This window comes from Bombina bombina, chromosome 3 (assembly GCF_027579735.1).
Source record: "Bombina bombina isolate aBomBom1 chromosome 3, aBomBom1.pri, whole genome shotgun sequence".
NCBI classification, from domain to species: Eukaryota; Metazoa; Chordata; class Amphibia; order Anura; family Bombinatoridae; genus Bombina; species Bombina bombina.
This window is the reverse complement of record NC_069501.1, coordinates 263,707,257-263,725,456: the sequence shown is the minus strand read 5'-3', so window position 1 is coordinate 263,725,456 and position 18,200 is coordinate 263,707,257. Positions and strand designations below refer to the sequence as shown.

General features: G+C 34.8%; 1 protein-coding gene across 3 annotated transcripts in view; it reads right to left on the bottom strand.

The window, feature by feature from the left end:
* Nucleotides 1-18,200, bottom strand: part of RAP1GAP2 (RAP1 GTPase activating protein 2) — a 695,842-nt gene that overhangs the window by 23,921 nt on the left and 653,721 nt on the right. For all 3 annotated transcript variants that reach the window (XM_053706286.1, XM_053706284.1, XM_053706285.1), the window contains 3 exons: nucleotides 14,752-14,889; nucleotides 12,283-12,395; nucleotides 4,326-4,439 (listed from right to left, as the gene is read on the bottom strand). In XM_053706286.1, the coding sequence (XP_053562261.1) occupies nucleotides 4,326-4,439; nucleotides 12,283-12,395; nucleotides 14,752-14,889 (365 nt within the window). The remainder of the gene's footprint in view (nucleotides 1-4,325; nucleotides 4,440-12,282; nucleotides 12,396-14,751; nucleotides 14,890-18,200) is intronic.

Here is an 18,200-nt window from a genome sequence, read left to right as displayed (position 1 = left end):
CACTAGTGCGTCATGATACAGGAAGGTTTCACAGCCCCTGACACACACACACACACTCTTTCTCTCTCTCTTTTTCTCTCTCTCTCTTTCTCTCTCTCTTTTTCTCTCTCTCTCTTTTTCTCTCTCTCTCTTTTTCTCTCTCTCTCTTTTTCTCTCTCTCTCTTTTTCTCTCTCTCTCTTTTTCTCTCTCTCTCTTTTTCTCTCTCTCTCTTTTTCTCTCTCTCTCTCTCTCTCTCTATATATATATATATATATATATATATATATATATATATATATATATATATATATATATATATATATATATATATATATAATTCGTGAAAAAAAGCACCCACTGGTCCAATGACGTCTGTAACATCAGGAAAAAAACTTTTATTAATGTGACATTTTGGGACAAAACCAGTCCCTTCATCTGACAAACAAAAAGTGCACAAAATCAGCCTTTTAACAGGCACCAGAAATCCTCCCCTAAGAGAACAGCCAATCAAGACCGTTCAAATAACACACCCCAAAGGTAACCAATAAAAAGTTGTGACAGCCTCCCAATGTTGATATAATTAAAACAAATGTGCATCTTGAAACCTAAACAAAGTGTAGATATTATCATGGTAAACCCATAACAAAACTCTCAATGGAATGATCAGTACCGGCCCAAAATTCAAGATTAATGGTCAAAACAAGTATTAAGCACGTATTCCAGCCAATCATGTTGCAGCATGGGCATGTCAATAAGACATCCTACGCCCCAAACTTGGGTAACTAAGCCCTGTCGCTAAGGACTCACATATATTGCATGTCAAAACACAGATCATGATCAGTAGTCTGCAAAGTACTTAACGATCATCCAAAAAGGGAACATACCACAGCACTTAATAAGACGCAACAGTGTCGACACCTAAACATCTAGCTGTTCAGTTCACCTAACAACAGATAACAGTTATCAACAAAAGGCGAGTAGGAACGATGTCTCCCACCCACCGTTGTGTGATTGGATACTGACTCTAAAGTGGGCGTGGGCATCGTGCGTGTCAAGGCAACCATATATGTGTACAAATATGGAGAGATTGATGTTGTACTAAGCAGCTGATCTCCACAAATACTGTTCACAAAAAATAGACATGGAGAGATTGATGCTGTACTAAGCAGCTGTTTACCGCAAACACTGCTCACAATGAATAGACAGACGTGGGGCGGATCCCAAAAAAAGTTATTAACTCGAGTCTCAGACATTCGTCACTGTGCCCTACCATTGAGGACTCACAGGACTACAATATAAGAGATAAAGGGGCGGGTCATAGCAGTATAATTGGAAACTGTTGTGGTAGTGGGCGTGCCCATCTCGTGTGTCCACAACAACACTGTAAAGAATCACTGTGGCACAAAGCCTAACATCCGCTGTTGCTGTACCCCGATCCAAAACATCTGGAGTATGAATAGCCATCAGTAAGGCACCAATAGGTCAGAACACAATCAAGCTACACACACACACACTACACCCCATCCGATATGTGCACAAACTTCAAGCCAAGAAGACCAAACACTTCAAATAGGTATATAAGTCATATCATCAACAATAAAAACAAAACAAAATGTGTGCTAATCCTATCCATAAATAAAAAAGAATGTTATTTACATATTAACCCAACTATTGCACTGTCCCCAAAAAACAGAACAAAAAACAAAATCTACCATTAATGTCAATTATTATCAATTATTATCAATGGAGCCTTAAACCGCAGTGTCACCTCACAAAATAAAAAAAATACACAACCATTCACAATCTATCAATTTGCTATCCAAGTGGTAGTATGACTCCATACTACCCATTGGGATTATCACTGACCGTTCAAAAAACCTCAACAACCCTCAAATGCCAAGCCCAGGGGGATGGGACCAATGTCCCTACCATAGTAGACATATTACAAGATTTAAGTCCATCGAAATAAAAACTCTCCAAGATAGACACTGATCACTCCCTGAGAGTAGGTATGGGGTACCAAAATAAAACAAGAATGTTTAAAGTGTGAGTAAAACATTATATACTATTGGCCTAAAAAATGAATTCAAACTAAATTTAAAAACAACACAATGTTGACAGACAATATGAACAAAGTTGAACCCAGGGCTTAGTTACCCAAGTTTGGGCATAGGATGTCTTATTGACACGCCCATGCTGCAATATGATTGGCTGGAATACGTGCTTAATACTTGTTTTGACCATTAATCTTGAATACACATACATTTTTCTTTCCTTTTTTGTTGGTTTTTGTTATAGGTCATACTGATCACTCCATTGAGAGTTTTGTTATGAGTTTACCATGATAATATCTTTACTACGTTTAGATTTCAAGATGCACATTTGGTTTAATTATATCAACATTGGAAGGCTGTCACAACTTTTTATTGGTTACCTTTGGGGGGGTGTTAATTGAACTGTCTTGATTGGCTGTTCTCTTAGGGGAGGAATTCTGGTGCCTTTTAAAAGGCTGATTTTGTGCACTTTCTGGCAAGATAGTGGGAGTGCATACACACCATTTGCTTTATATATATATATATATATATATATATATATATATATATATATATATATATATATATATATATAGTATATATATCAAAACTGAGGGAGTTCTATATATATATATATATATATATATATATGTTGCAATGCAGCCGCACCATTTATTATGAATACGGCACCCAGCCGAAACGCGTAAAACCTGTTAGTCCTACTCTAACATGTGTTTTTAATGGATGTATATCAATAAAGCCTTCTTATTTTATCTACCTCGGATTTGAATCACTTCTTCTAATTTATATATATATATATATATATATATATATATATATATATATATATATATATATATATAGTATATATATATCAAAACTGAGGGAGATATATATATATATGTTGCAATGCAGCCGCACCATTTATTATGTCAGGAAAATGTATTGTGAACTAAAAGAAAGAACATTATTTTAACGGTAGAGGTGGTAATTTGTACAAAGTTTTGCTTCAGAAAGAATGTAAATGGATATTCAATTTAAAAACATTGAAAAAAATGGTATATGAATAAGGAATTGACCTTTGCTCCATTTTTAGGTTACAGGGACACTGAACCCAAATTTTTTCTTTTGTGATTCAGATAGAGCATGCAATTTTAAGCAACTTTCTAATTGACTCCTATTATCAAATTGTCTTCATTCTCTTGGTATCTTTATTTGAAATGCAAGAATGTAAGTTTAGATGCCGGCCCATTTTTGGTGAACAAACTGGGTTGTTCTTGCTGATTGGTGGATAAATTCACCCACCAATAAACAAGTGCTTTCCATGGTTCTGAACCAAAAAAATAGCTTAGATGCCTTCTTTTTCAAATAAAGAAAGCAAGAGAACGAAGAAAAAGTGATAATAGGTGTAAATTAAAAAGTTGCTTAAAATTGCATGCTCTATCTGAATCACGAAAGAAAAAAATTTGGGTTCAGTGTCCCTTTAAAGGAATTTGTTGCCAAAATAAAGTATATATTTTTCAAAATAATCTGTTAATATAGGGCTTTTACAATCATTATACCCTCATATAGTAATTCCCAGGTTAATGTGTCTGAATGCTGCCAAGTATTTAAGGAAAACCCTTTATATATATATATATATATATATATATATATATATATATATATATATATATATATATATATATATATATATATATATATATATAAAATTCAGATAGAGCATGCAAATTTAAGCAACTTTCTAATTTACTCCTATTATCATTTTTTCTTTGTTCTCTTGGTATCTTTATTTGAAAAGCAGGAATGAAAGCGTAGGAGCTGGCCCATTTTAGGTTCAATACCTGGGTGGCTAAATACAATTTAAAAGCCATAATTAAAGTAAGCATAAAATGAAATAAAAATAAATAAAACAAAAGTACAATATACAAACTGTACTTTAAAAAAAAAGGTATAATAAGTTTTACAACCAAAATTATACTTATTCAACTGACTGAAATAGACATATATGTAAAACAGGAAACAAATGCAAGTTAAAGAGTATGTTTAATTACACACAGTTTATCCCCCTTTTCTGTAACTAAAATCTGAAAATAAGTTTTCCAGTTCTGAGCACTGAAAGTGCACATGGCAGACTTTACATGCCTAATACTGCCACTTATTGATCTCTAATTTTCATTAGCAAAGATGAGAAACTAAAAAAGTATTCAAGACAGCAGCAAACTGTGTCATTACAATATAATTATCAACTGGATGTATGGCATTCCTATTTCAGTTTTATACAAGTCCCACATTGATAAGGGATCAATTACCTCTCTTTATTGGGGCATATCTCTGGAGAACTGGGATTTGAAGAAGTTTCTGATTTCACATCCTGGGATGAATGTCCACCCTCTGTGATTCTCTGGGTCGCAGAAACACTATCACTAAGATTAGAAAACAGAACATGTGCGACAATAAATTATACCACAGGATGAAATAAACTCGCTAAAAAATGGCTAACAATGATTTAATGCTTCAATTAGAAAAACACATTTCCATAGAACTAAAGTGTAATAAGTCATGTTTTTAATTAGATATTTGTGCCACAGCTGTTTCATAGTGTGGTCATTGTAACCACAACATTATGCAATACACACAATAAAAATATTAACCGATTATAACAATATGTAAAGAAATGTTTAATAAGAATTTACAAAAAATAAAGTATTTTCTTCCAGGAAGTGAATGACTGATTGTAGAGCGCAGTAGTAAAACTTAACAGTAGCAATGCTTTATAGGCGTTTTATAGCAACAACTGCTGTAGCACTCACAATAAATAGGCCTTGTCACTTGAGCCATTAGTCACTGGAATGTGTTTTATAGTTTCAGATGTATTGCAGCACACACAACTGTTTTTTCACATGGAAACTAGATATATAGATTTGCTTAGGCTATGTTGTACTTCACTCGTGTGTATATCTGACAAGAGTTTGGTCCTGCATGGGATTCTAGCAAATAACATTTTCCTCTATTTTTATAACTGACTTAAAGGGACAGTAAACCCAACATTTTTCTTTCATGATTCAGCTAGAGAATACAATTTTAAGCAATATTCCAATTTACTTCTATTATCTAATTTACTTAATTCTTTAGATAGGCTTTGTTGAAGAAATAGCAATGCAGATGGATGAGCCAATCACACGAGCCATCTGTGTGCAGCCACCAATCAGCAGCTACTGAGCCTATCTAGATATGCTTTTCAGCATGGGATATCAAGAAAATGAAGCAAATTAGATAATAGATGTAAATTAGAAAGTTGTTTAAAATGTTGTGGTCTTTCTAAATCATGAAAGAAAAAATTTGGGTTTCATGTCCCTTTAAGGGCTGAATTTGCCATAGACAAAACTCACCTGCTGGATTTTTCAACTCCAGTTCTGAAAGGAACATGAAACCCATCATTTTCCTTTTGTGATTCAGATAAAGCATGCAACTTTCCAATTTACTTCTATTACCAAATATTCTTCGCTCTCTTGGTATCTTGTTGAAAATAAGTGATGTAAGCTTGTATCTGAAGCACTCTATGGCAGCCGTTTAAAATAGTTGTGTTTCGTATCCCTTTAAGGAGCCCTAACTCCTGATTTTATATCACTTGTACCTATCTAATGGCCACATGGTGTTTTCTACCCTTAGTTAATATGTTTATATGAACAGCTAGTTTACAGCAATGTACCTTATTCTGGGGGTTTAGTTGTACCGAAGATAGAAAAAGCTGCCACACGACTAAAGATTTCTAATTATTTAAATTGCACATGAGCATTTAGTTAATCATCGGTGATGGAATACATTTTAGTGTGGATTTTATTACACGGTCAGAGACTAAAATGTTGCTTTAAATTCCCTCTACTGTCTATATTGAGACATTAAGTACATAAATTACTACAGAAACTATAAGCATAATGAGAGTGAAGTTCACAGATGGTTCATAATAAATGTGCAATTGACAAAAGTGTCAGAAAAATATTAGCCTATGAAAGCTTTCAAAATGTATTAATATGACACAAAGTGAACAATCAGAGTGTTTATATTAAAGTGATGGTAAACTCTTTCCTTTATGAAAACAGATCCGGAATGTTAGTGATATTTTAGAAGGAGATTTCCGTTCGTCAGTTGTAATGAAGATGCGCTTTATCTTACTTTATAACAGATATAAAATTAAAATAGTTCAAATAGTTGTGTTAGTTCAATAATACACTTTAATGCAAACAAAGTTTTAAAGTGATATTAATTATATTTTCATGTGCTTTACTCTACCATTTCTTAAAATTTTGGGCTTTTGTTTATATATATATATATATATATATATATATATATATATATATATATATATATATATATATATATATATATATATATATATATACAAAACAGCAATGTTTCCAATGCAGCAAAGGATTCTGGGTGAGATATGCAGATGAGGTTCACAATGACTAACTTTTTTACTTCTAGTCTGCTTTTTAAGGCAGACTTCCCTTTACGCCATAGCATTGCCGCATTACACAGCTTCTAAGCTTAGCTAGGGGTAGTACAGTGATTCAGACCAATCCCAGGACAGCTTTTTCGTGGTTATTGCCACTCATCAGCTGGGAGTAGGTTGAATCACTGCTTGATAAAGTTGTTTTCTGGGGGAAATACAACAGCAATTTAAAATATGGGGAGGCTAAAAGTGAGTTTATAATCCTCCACTAAATCCAAAATGTAGAGAAAATAACTCACTGTGTAAACCATTTACAAATCTAGACAAGTCAGAAGACTTGCTTTTACCCCAGAAACTCTCTGATTACATGAGTCATTATGAACCTCATTTGCATATCTCAACCAGAATCCTTTGCTGCATTGGAAACAGTGTAATCAGAGAGTTTCTGGGGTAAAAGCAAGTCATCTGACTTGTCTAGGTTTGTATATACATACACACACAATGTAAAGTAGTGAGTGTACATCCTGTATAACAGTGTAAATTTGCTGTCCCCTCAAAATAACAATACACAGCCATTAATGTCTAAACCGTTGGCAACAAAAGTGAGTACATCCCTAAGTGGAAATGTTCAAATTGGGCCCAATTAGCCTTTTTTCCCTCCCCGGTGTCAGGTGACTTGTTAGTGTTACAAGGTCTCAGGTGTGAATGCGGAGCAGGTTTGTTAAATTTGGTGTTATCGCTCTCACTCTCTCTCATACTGGTCACTGGAAGTTCAACATGGCACCTCATGTCAAAGAACTCTCTGAGGATCTGAAAAAAAGAATTGTTGCTCTACATAAAGATCACCTAGGCTATAATAAGGTTGCCAAGACCCTGAAACTGAACTGCAGCATGGTGGGCAAGACCATACAGCGGTTTCACAGGACAGGTTCCACTTAGAACAGGTCTCGCCATGGTCGACCAAAGAAGCCTGTCAGTGCTATGACCATATGCCGCACACTGCATTAAATTGGTCTACATGGCTGTTGTCCCAGAAGGAAGCCTCTATTAAAGATGATGCAAAAGAAAGCCTGCAAACAGTTTGCTGAAGACAAGCAGACTAAGGACATGGATTACTGGAACCATGTCCTGTGGACCGATGAGACCAAGATAAACTTATTTGGTTAAGTTGGTGTCAAGCATGTGTGGCAGCAACCAGGTGAAGTGTACAAAGACAAGTGTGTTGTGCCTACAGTCAAGCATGGTGGTGGGAGTGTCATGGTCTGGGCAAGCATGAGTGCTGCCGGCACTGGGGCGCTACAGTTCATTGAGGTAACCATGAATGCCAACATATACTGTGACATACTGAAGCAAAGCATGCTCCCCTCCCTTTGGAGACTGGGCTGCAGGGCAGGACGAACACTGCCTTGCTAAAGAAGTTGAGGGTTAAGGTGATGGACTGGCCAAGCATGTCTCCAGACCTAAACCCAATTGAGCATCTGTGGGGCATTCTGAAATGAAAGGTAGTGGAGTGCAAGGTCTCTAACATCCACCAGCTCTGTGATGTTGTCATGGAGGAGTGGAAGAGGACTCCAGTGGAAACATGTGTAGCTCTGGTGAACTCCATGCCCAAGAGGGTTAAGGCAGTGCTGGAAAATATTGATGGCCACACAAAATATTGACACTTTGGGCCCAATTTGGACATTTCCCCTTAGGGGTGTACTCACTTTTCTTGCCAAAGGTTTAGACATGAATGGCTGTGTGTTGAGTTATTTTGAGTTGACAACAAATTTACACTGTTATACAGACTGTACACTTACTACTTTACATTGTAGCAAAGTGTAATTTCTTCAGTGTTGTCACATGAAAAGATATGATAAAATATTTACCAAAATGTGTATATATAGTAAACAATTAAGAGACCACTGCAAAATTATCAGTTTCTCTGGTTTAACTATTCATAGGTATGTGTTTAAAGAATAAAATAAAAATGTTAATTTTACTCCAACTATTGACAACATTTCTTCAAAATTCCAAATAAAAAGATGGTCATTTAGAGCATTTATTTGCAGAAAATGACAACTGGTCAAAATAACAAAAAAGATGCAGTGTTTTCAGACCTTGAAAAATGCAGAGAAAACAAGTTCATATTTATTTCTAAACAACACAATACTAATGTTTTAACTTAGCAAGAGTTCAGAAATCAATATTTGGTGGAATAATCCTGATTTTCAATCAGAGCTTTCACACGTCTTGGCATTCTCTCCACCAGTATTTCACATTGCTTTTGGGTGACTTTATGCCACTCCTTGCGCAAAAATTCAAGCAGTTTGGCTTTGTTTAATGGCTTGTGACCATCCATCTTCCTCTTGATTACATTCCAGAGGTTTTCAGTGGGGTTCGGGTCTGGAGATTTGATTGGCCATGACAGGGTTTTGATCTGGTGCTCCTCTATCCACACCTTGGTTGACCTGGAGGTGTTTCATGGAGCATTGTCCTGCTGGAAAAACCAATCCTCAGATTTGTTGAATATTGTCGGAGTAGAAAGAAGCAAGTTTTCTTCCAGGATAACCTTGTACGTGGCATGATTCATGTGTCCTTCACAAACATAAATCTGCACAAAATTAATATTTGCCAACAGAAACTGGGGAAAAAAACCTTTGTCCTTAAGAGTTTAAAAAATAAAATCCAGAGGCACTTTGCAGCAAAGCAATGAAGTATGCAGGGTCTGGGAGTATTCACCATGCTCAACAATTGTTTTCAAAGCTGCTGCACTCAAAACCCAATGTAAATTGCACAAATCATGCACAATATATTAAATATACTCTTCAATTCTAACTGTAAGACACTCAGATCTCACAATATGACAACAAATAAACATATATCAACAAAAAACTTCAGTTATAATTCCCACAATCTGATATCCATACAAAGCCCACACCTCAGATTTTTACCATTTGTAACAGAATTCTGGGACAATTATACCATGAGACAGGAGGCTAAAAGTATAACTTTTCCACAAATATCAGGACAGTTGTTAAGCATGCAAATATTATTTAGCAAAGTGCGACCTTTTCCACTCACAGTGTAGTTAATGTAACTTTCACGGCTGAATGCTAAATAATTACTTGGAAATATACATTTTTGGTAACCAGTACTGAGGCAATATATTTATCTAATGTAATTTTAATTGCTTAGTTTAGCTAGTTGGCTGTTTCATAGAGCGGACATATTTAGTACACGCTTACATAGTAGTTTTTACTTTCTTGATATTGTTATTTACAGCTTATTTATCAACTGTAATCAAAGCTCTCTCACTTATTAAATACACACGTTCATCATCATTAGCTGAGCACATCCAAAAATGCCAGTTATTACCAAATCTGTTCTCTCTAATATGTTTTGGCACCGATTTTCTATCAGAAAGTATGCTCGAGCCTAGAGATCTCTGCACTTATATGTACCCCTCTAATATTCTACAATGTTTTAAACACACCAAGAAGCACTTGAAATGTTGGGCTTCCCTATCTGTAACAAAAAGGTAAAAGTTTATAAAATATGCCTTTAAGGCCTTTAATATTTTTTTCTTTTATATTCACTAAATATATCCAGATTTGTCACCAAGTTCAATATTTTTTTTTTTAAATAATTTACCCCATCTCATCCCGATTAACAGCTCAACAATTTCTTTATTGTTACATGTCTTTTATATTCTGAATATGCTGAAATCTTTTTCATTCAAATAAAAATAAATAATAATACATATGCTGCTGTTTCCAATAATTTTATGTAAGAAACATACATGACTGTCAGACATTTGCTACTCTGTGCAATAAAGATATTTTTGTTTTGAACATAATTTAGAAATGGGATACTGTAATCCAAAAACAAAGCTGCATAACGCCATATGATCGATTTTTATTATTCTTTTATAATGTCACTATATCCCGCCCTCCAATATGGGCAGTACATGTCCCATAACATCAACCAATTAGATGTTTACTTTTCACATAAAATTAAAGGCCAATTGCGTAGCATTGTGCATGTGCAATTTGATTTTTTCTTTAGCGCGTGCATGATTGATCCTTCTGAATTCAAACTGACTAATATTCCAGAAACGATCTGAAGAGAGTGACGTATTCAATGACCTTGCGGTATATTGCACATGCGCATATCGTTTAACGCTCGCCATCTTGGAACCTGGGTTCTCAGCACGGATTGGAAAATGATGCAATGGAGTGGGTTTGGAAAGGATAAAAAATTTGGGGACAAATATCTGATAAACGATAAGTATTTGAAACATGAAGGGCATTATAAATGTATTTATTTTGGTACTTATTATTATTGTATGATACTTTTTTTTCAGACTACAGTGTCCCTTTTTAAGGGCCTACACATAAAACTACTTTGATGTGTGGTGCTCATAATTCCACCACAGGAATCATATATACCCCAACTAGACAGCAGGAACCCCCCGAAGCACAGAAGACTTTCTCAGAATGCATTACTGAGTATAAAGGGTTACAATTATCAAGCTTTAACAGCTACTGGCTATTTAACTATTAAATCATTGTCCTGAATGGGTTACCGGTAAAATAGGGGTTAAACTACTATTTCCCTGTGTGTTAGAGTTGAGGATACCAAATCTAATGTTAGAAAAAATACTGAAACATTGTATAGCAGCGCAGGTGTTTTTTTGTTGTTTGTTTTTTTTTAGCAATTTCTCTTTATTGCATTTAATGATGAAAATGTAGAGTTTTGTATTTAATTTAAAGGGACAGCCTACATCAAATTTGTTTCTGTTTAATAAGATAGATTACGCCTTTATTACTCATTCCCCAGCTTTGCACAACTAACATTGTTATATTAATATACTTTATAACATTTAAACCTCTAATTTTCTGCCTTTTTCTAAGCCACTACAGACAGCCTCTTATCACATGCTTTTTTTTTTTTTTTTTTTTTTTTTTTACAGGAGACTGGTAACAAGCGTATTAATATAACTGTGTTGGTTGTGCAAAACTGGGGAATGGGTAATAAAGGGATTAGCCATCTTTTAAAACAATAGAAATTCTGGTATAGACTGTCCCTTTAAAAGGATATGAAACCCGATATTTTTGTGTGTGATTCAGGTAGAGCATGCAACTGTTCAATTTATTTCTAATTTGCGTCATTCTCTTGGTATCGCTTGTTGAGGGAATAGCACATAGATGTACAGCCACTAATCATCTCCTATCTCCCAGTAGTTCATTGCTGCTAGGGATATGTAAATATGCCTATTAACAAACTTTAGCATGAAAACTAAGCAACATTGATAACAGAAGTAAACTGTTTGTTTAAAAGTTGTTTAAAATTGTCTCCATGTAAAGTATAGCAGGTGTTGTTGTAGGCAGAATGCAATTGGAAAGAGTTAAATAAATGAGATATTAATAGGTTTCCAATGTTTTGAAAACGGGAGCCATAAAACCTACCCAAACTAATGCAATACACTTTTCAAGTTAATTGATTGGAATGGAGCCCAATCATATGGTTAAATTCTTCTTTTGTGTATGGGCTTTAGGCCATGATAAAGAATTTAAATCATTGTTCATTACAGTCATCAGGGAGGCTAAACCACTGCACTGTATGTGTTAAAAAGGGGTTAAATACTGTGCTCTGTATTATTGGCAGCACATAAGTGAATTGAAAAATATAAATGAGGCAGCAAAAAGTCTATGTCATTAACTCTACCCTATTATTATAAAACAAGGGTTGCCAAAATAAGCTTTTTAGTCTAAAAGAGCATGCAACATAGAAAGGGAATAAGTGTGTATGTGCAATAAATTGTTATTTACCATCGTGTCCGACTTTCAGGCTGGTTTTCTGTTCCTGTGTGCAGACGAGGAAAGAGACCAGATCTTCGTTTTATGGGGCTCTTTGACTGTGTCTTAGAGACAACTGCTGGAGGCTGTAAAAAAATATTTATTACAGGATGAACTGAGTGCAGTTTTAGTTAGAAGAAATATAATGATAACAATAAAATGCACAAAGTACCAGTGCTGTGAAAATTACCAAAGATAGGCATCCAGTAGTTAAAGGACCAGTAAATACAGTAGATATGCATAATCAACAAATGCAGGATAACAAGGCAATGCAATAGCACTTAGTCTGAACGTCAAATGAGTAGTAGATTGTTTTCTGACTAATTTTCAAATTATCTCAATTTCAACTCCCCCTGTATCATGTGAGAGCCATCAGCAAATCACAAATGCATATTCTTATATTCTGTGATTTTTTTTGCATGTGCTCAGTAAGAGCTGGTGACTCAAAAAGTGTAAACATAAAAAGACTGTGCACAATTTGTTAATGGAAGTAAATTGGAAAGTTATTTAAAATTGCTGCTCTATCTAAATCATGAAAGTGTCCCATTAATTCAGATAGTTCTTTGTACGAGCACACAGTTTTAAATAACGTTTTCATTTTTTATTGTCCCTAGTAAAGCGACTATATGAAGATAGTCCATTTAGCTCAATTATTTTAATTATTGCCTGTTAATAATGGCTTAGATTACATGTGGAGTGCAATCGATAGTTCAGGGTATATTAGGCTATCCCAAGTATAGCTAAACATCTTTTTCTTTCCTGCTTGTAGAAAAGAATATCATAACATTTTTACATTTTAAGCCAACCTTAATATAATTTATTTAATATAATTTATCTAAAGGCCTTTGGGTCCTAGTATGATAATTGCCTTTTTCTGACCATTGTCTGTTACTGAATAGTAAATCTGTGCTGATGACCTAACATGAATCTGTGATTTTGTACTGCCAGCTTTGATCTGTAGCTGACTTGCTGATCTATCTTGTGCCTGCTGATTTACTTTCTTACTAACTTTACTTTCTTACTAACCATAGAAGAACAAGAAACACAAAAGACTAAAGCAGTCAATAAACACTATTCTACAGCAAGGATAACAAATTGACATTAATTTATAAGATACATTTCTTAGTACACCTTCAACTAAGTGCTCAAGCAATAGCCGACATGAGTTTTTTAGTGCCCATCCAGATGTTTGCGCGCCCTAGGCTTTACTATGAACTTGTAATATGAACATTAAATTGAAAGCGCTTTTGATTTAACTTGAGCGGTGTTATGCACAATAGTGCTAGTATTTGTGCTCTCCACTAACATTTAGTTACTGCTGTTCATGAGTATACCAATTTGCATCAATCTTCCACTTATCCCCTGATGGCTTATAGAAAGTTTACAGACTTAACTCTTTTTATATGCAAATGAAAGAGTGGTTTAACCACTAACCAATCAGAAGTGTGTGAGGGCCCAATTAATGCACTGAGCCTTCAAACTGCATCCTGATTGCAATCAAAACCCCTTAAAAATATGTTACATCCTATTTATTAAGATGTTGGAGGCTATACAGTATATTCAAATTTTGAGGGATTTAGCAGTGGGGGGAATCATGTGAGGGTATTGGATTTTTAGGATGGGGGACTGGATTAAGTAGGAGTTCCAGAGCAGATTCGTAGGTCTGGGTCAGATAGAGTCATTTGAAGTGGGGGGGGGGGGCAGGTTACTGTTAAAGGGACATGAAACCCAAATGTTTTCTTTCATGATTAAGAAAGAGTATGCAATTTTAAACAACTTTCTAATTTACTTATGTTATCTAATTTGCTTCATTCTCTTGATATTCTTTGCTGAAAAGCATATCTAGATAGGCTCAGTAGCTGCTGATTGGTGGCTGCACATAGATGCCTTTACGTGATTGGCTGTCCCATGTGCATTGCTATTTCTTTAACAAACTATATCTAAAAAATTAAGCAAATTGGATAATAGAAGTAAATTGGAATGTAAAATTGAGTTCTCTACCTGAATCATGAAAGAAAATGTTTGTGTTTAGTGTCCCATTTAAGGATAATAGCAGCTGGCGGACTTGGTCACCCAATAGGATTTTAGGCTGCGAAACTGTGTGGCAAAAAGGATTCATTTCAATAGGGATGTTAGTCAATAGAAAGTAACACTAGAAGCTATAAAATAGGAAAAGAGGATTGAGTAAGAAGCTTCAGTTTTGCTAATCATCGTGACTATTAGTTAATATTATTTAGTGGCACACATATAGCGCTCTGTCACTAAACAATGGTGATTTTAGTGTGATCAGCCACTAAAATAGAAAAACCTGAATATGATCCTCCCCACAGGCTACACAGCCACCCTATGGGAACTATGCACAGTAATAGATGTGTGCGATTATGTCATGATTTAGCTGTACTGTACTTACTTACTGCACAATGATATGACCGATATACTTACAGAAAAGGTCGTTTTTGTTATTTCTGCACTTGTATGAACAATGCCTCCACTTAGGCTTCCAGAGATCCCTCCTGACTGGTGCTTCTTCTGACTGCCCACCATAGTTTCCATGGAATGGCTACGAACTCGAATTGCTCGCTGCAAAACAGCAAATAAGTGTAAGATAAAATATACACAGATCTACATTACTAGGATTCGGGGATGTGCATCTTTATTAGACAATACTGAGTATGCCTACTGGTATGTATACAATATAGTAGCAGCACTGCAAAATGCAATAATAATATAACTGGAAATAATAATAATTAGTAAAGTTACTTTGCTTTACACATTCACTGTATTACAAATTGAAACCTTTAGGGGGAGCTAAACGTTTTTGTAATCATTCATGGTATTTAATTATAAATGACAAAAACATTCATATTTACCATATTGTATTCTAAAACATATCACCCTGTTAGGCTTTGAATAAAAGTATATACATTTTACCATATAAAATATTTGTAACATATAAGTAAATTACAAAAGAGAGTGTGTGTTGTGTATCTCATAATGTTAAGAAAAAACTTGATTAATCTTCTCTTTATACTTTGAAGATGGTGAATTTATTTGTATTGTTTTATGTATCAACAGTGCTATGAAGACCGACTGAAAAATGAGAATTAGAAAAAAAATGTTTGACTGTTTTTCAATTGATTGTTTATACCAAGCCCAAAGAAGAAAAAGTCCACAACTTTAAAAATCACTTTTATTATGTAACTGAACATCTAAAATACTGTATTCCTATAAATTAATTTTTTTACAACCATCTTTTTTAATTCCCTAAGTATATCCACAACAATAACACATTTTGATTAATCAAATTACCTTTTAAACTACACCATATATGTGTTGTATGACACTGGATAAAAACAAAACGACTCGTTTAAAGTTAAGAAAAAAAGAAAGTTTTTACAAAGAAAGCTAGTGTATCATGCTCAAATCTGGAACTGAAGTTTTACTTATTTTAAGGGCAGTGTTCCCTCTAAGACCACATTGTGTGAGCTACACAGCAGTGAAACAGTTAATAAGGGAACTAAACCTTGCTGTCTGCATTGTGTAGTGTTTGCAAACTGCAGCGTGTGGTTCCCTAATTAACTGTTTCACTGCAGGGCTACTCACAAAATGTAAAAATGCCACAGTTTGTCTAGGAGCAAGTCAATGCAGTTCTAATGCACTCCCTCTTATTACACCTTTCTCCAATAGGTGTAATCAAACCAGTTAACACACAAAAAAGAGATTGAGGGATGCGCCCAATCGGGCTAACTACTCTGAATATACCAATAAATTTGTCCAAATTGGAGTCAAAACTCGTGTAAAATCTTCAAGTGGCCTGTCAGAAGGTATATTATAGATGAAAAGTAATCCAGCCAACAAAAATAGATTTATAATTAACCCTTAATATTTATTCATACAGCCTGACAAACATAAATAACGTAGCAAATATATCAGACACCGGTGTCATTTAAAACTTAATAATTTGAATGCTATAAATGCACTCTTATCTAAAAACAATTCATTTACAGTTGATTCACAATTGGTTAATTGTTCACAATAAATTTTTCTACAAATCAGTAAATTGATATCAAACTCTTATATATTTAACAAGTTTGTTGTATCACAATCTTAAGGGGTTTTTAAGCCTTTAAACTTTCCTATTGTTACCAGGTTTCAGCGTCCTTTAAACTTCATAACAATGTAAGCAGAGGTCACGTTTCAAACAGTCTTAGTGACAAATGCCGAGATTTCTTTAGTGTTTGGCAATCTCAGACTGTTAGCGCCTTTAAATGGTAACAGAGTCTCCACGTCCTGTTACTTTCTAACAGTGTGAGCAAAAGGTTACGTGGTTGTGACGTGTGTATTCTTTAGAGCCGTCTTTAAACAAAACAAAGATTTCTTGAATAGTGCAGAGATAAGCGTTACCTTAATTCACTTAGCCAAGGTATCTTGACAAAGGCCTGTAGAGCCGACAAGCGTTGATCTACCTGCAGCTTCTACCTGGATTCGCTAAAGCCTGAGAATTGATGTGTCTAACTACACCGAAAATCTGATGCAGAGCAAACTCCCATAACCGCAACTCCAGCATTTAAAAAAAACCTGCCAAGTTATGCTGTTGGGGCGATAGGAGTAAATATTTGAAAAAGTATGCACACTGGATCTTAAGGAGCCAAAAGGAGCGGATTGGTGTACCAGATTGCTGGCGTCATCAGAACAGACGAGCTCCAGGACCTAACAACCGCTGACGAGCGGCATCTGAAAGTGAATGAGGACTACACTACATACCCGACTTAGAAGGTACCGGGAGAGAATTAAAATGTACCCGGCTAAGTGAATTAAGGTAACGCTTATCTCTGCACTATTCAAGAAATCTTTGTTTTGTTTAAAGACGGCTCTAAAGAATATACACGTCACAACCACGTAACCTTTTGCTCACACTGTTAGAAAGTAACAGGACGTGGAGACTCTGTTACCATTTAAAGGTGCTAACAGTCTGAGATTGCCAAACACTAAAGAAATCTCGGCATTTGTCACTAAGACTGTTTGAAACGTGAACTCTGCTTACATTGTTATGAAGTTTAAAGGATGCTGAAACCTGGTAACAATAGGAAAGTTTAAAGGCTTAAAAACCCCTTAAGATTGTGATATAACAAACTTGTTAAATATATAAGAGTTTGATATCAATTTACCGATTTGTAGAAAAATTTATTGTGAACAATTAACCAATTGTGAATCAACTGTAAATGAATTGTTTTTAGAAAAGAGTGCATTTATAGCATTCGAATTATTAAGTTTTAAATGACACCGGTGTCTAATATATTTGCTACGTTATTTATGTTTGTCAGGCTGTGTGAATAAATATTAAGGGTTAATTATAAATCTATTTTTGTTGGCTGGATTACTTTTCATCTATAATATACCTTCTGACAGGCCACTTGAAGATTTTACACGAGTTTTGACTCCAATTTGGACAAATTTATTGGTATATTCAGAGTAGTTAGCCCGATTGGGCGCATCCCTCAATCTCTTTTTTGTGTACTCACAAAATGTATCCTTAGAGAGATTTAAAAGGATTACAATTAAGAATTATGAATAATAATGATGTAGCAATTGAAATAAATTGTGACAGCAGATAAGAAACAGAATCCCAGTGTGGTTTGTCCACATTCCTGTTTGAAATGTTTGCTTAAAGGACACAGTACTTAATATCTATTGCAACATCTAAACATGCTAAACTGTGAAGCAAAAGTAGTCTCTTCTTCATATAGAGAACACTGCATAGTGAGATAATCATCACTCAATGTAAAATTTGTGTTTCTAAAATTCTCTCTCTCTTTCTTTTCTCTCACTCACTCACATATAGTATAGATGCCATATGGGTAGTTGGTGATCTATAAACTCTTTCTTTTCAC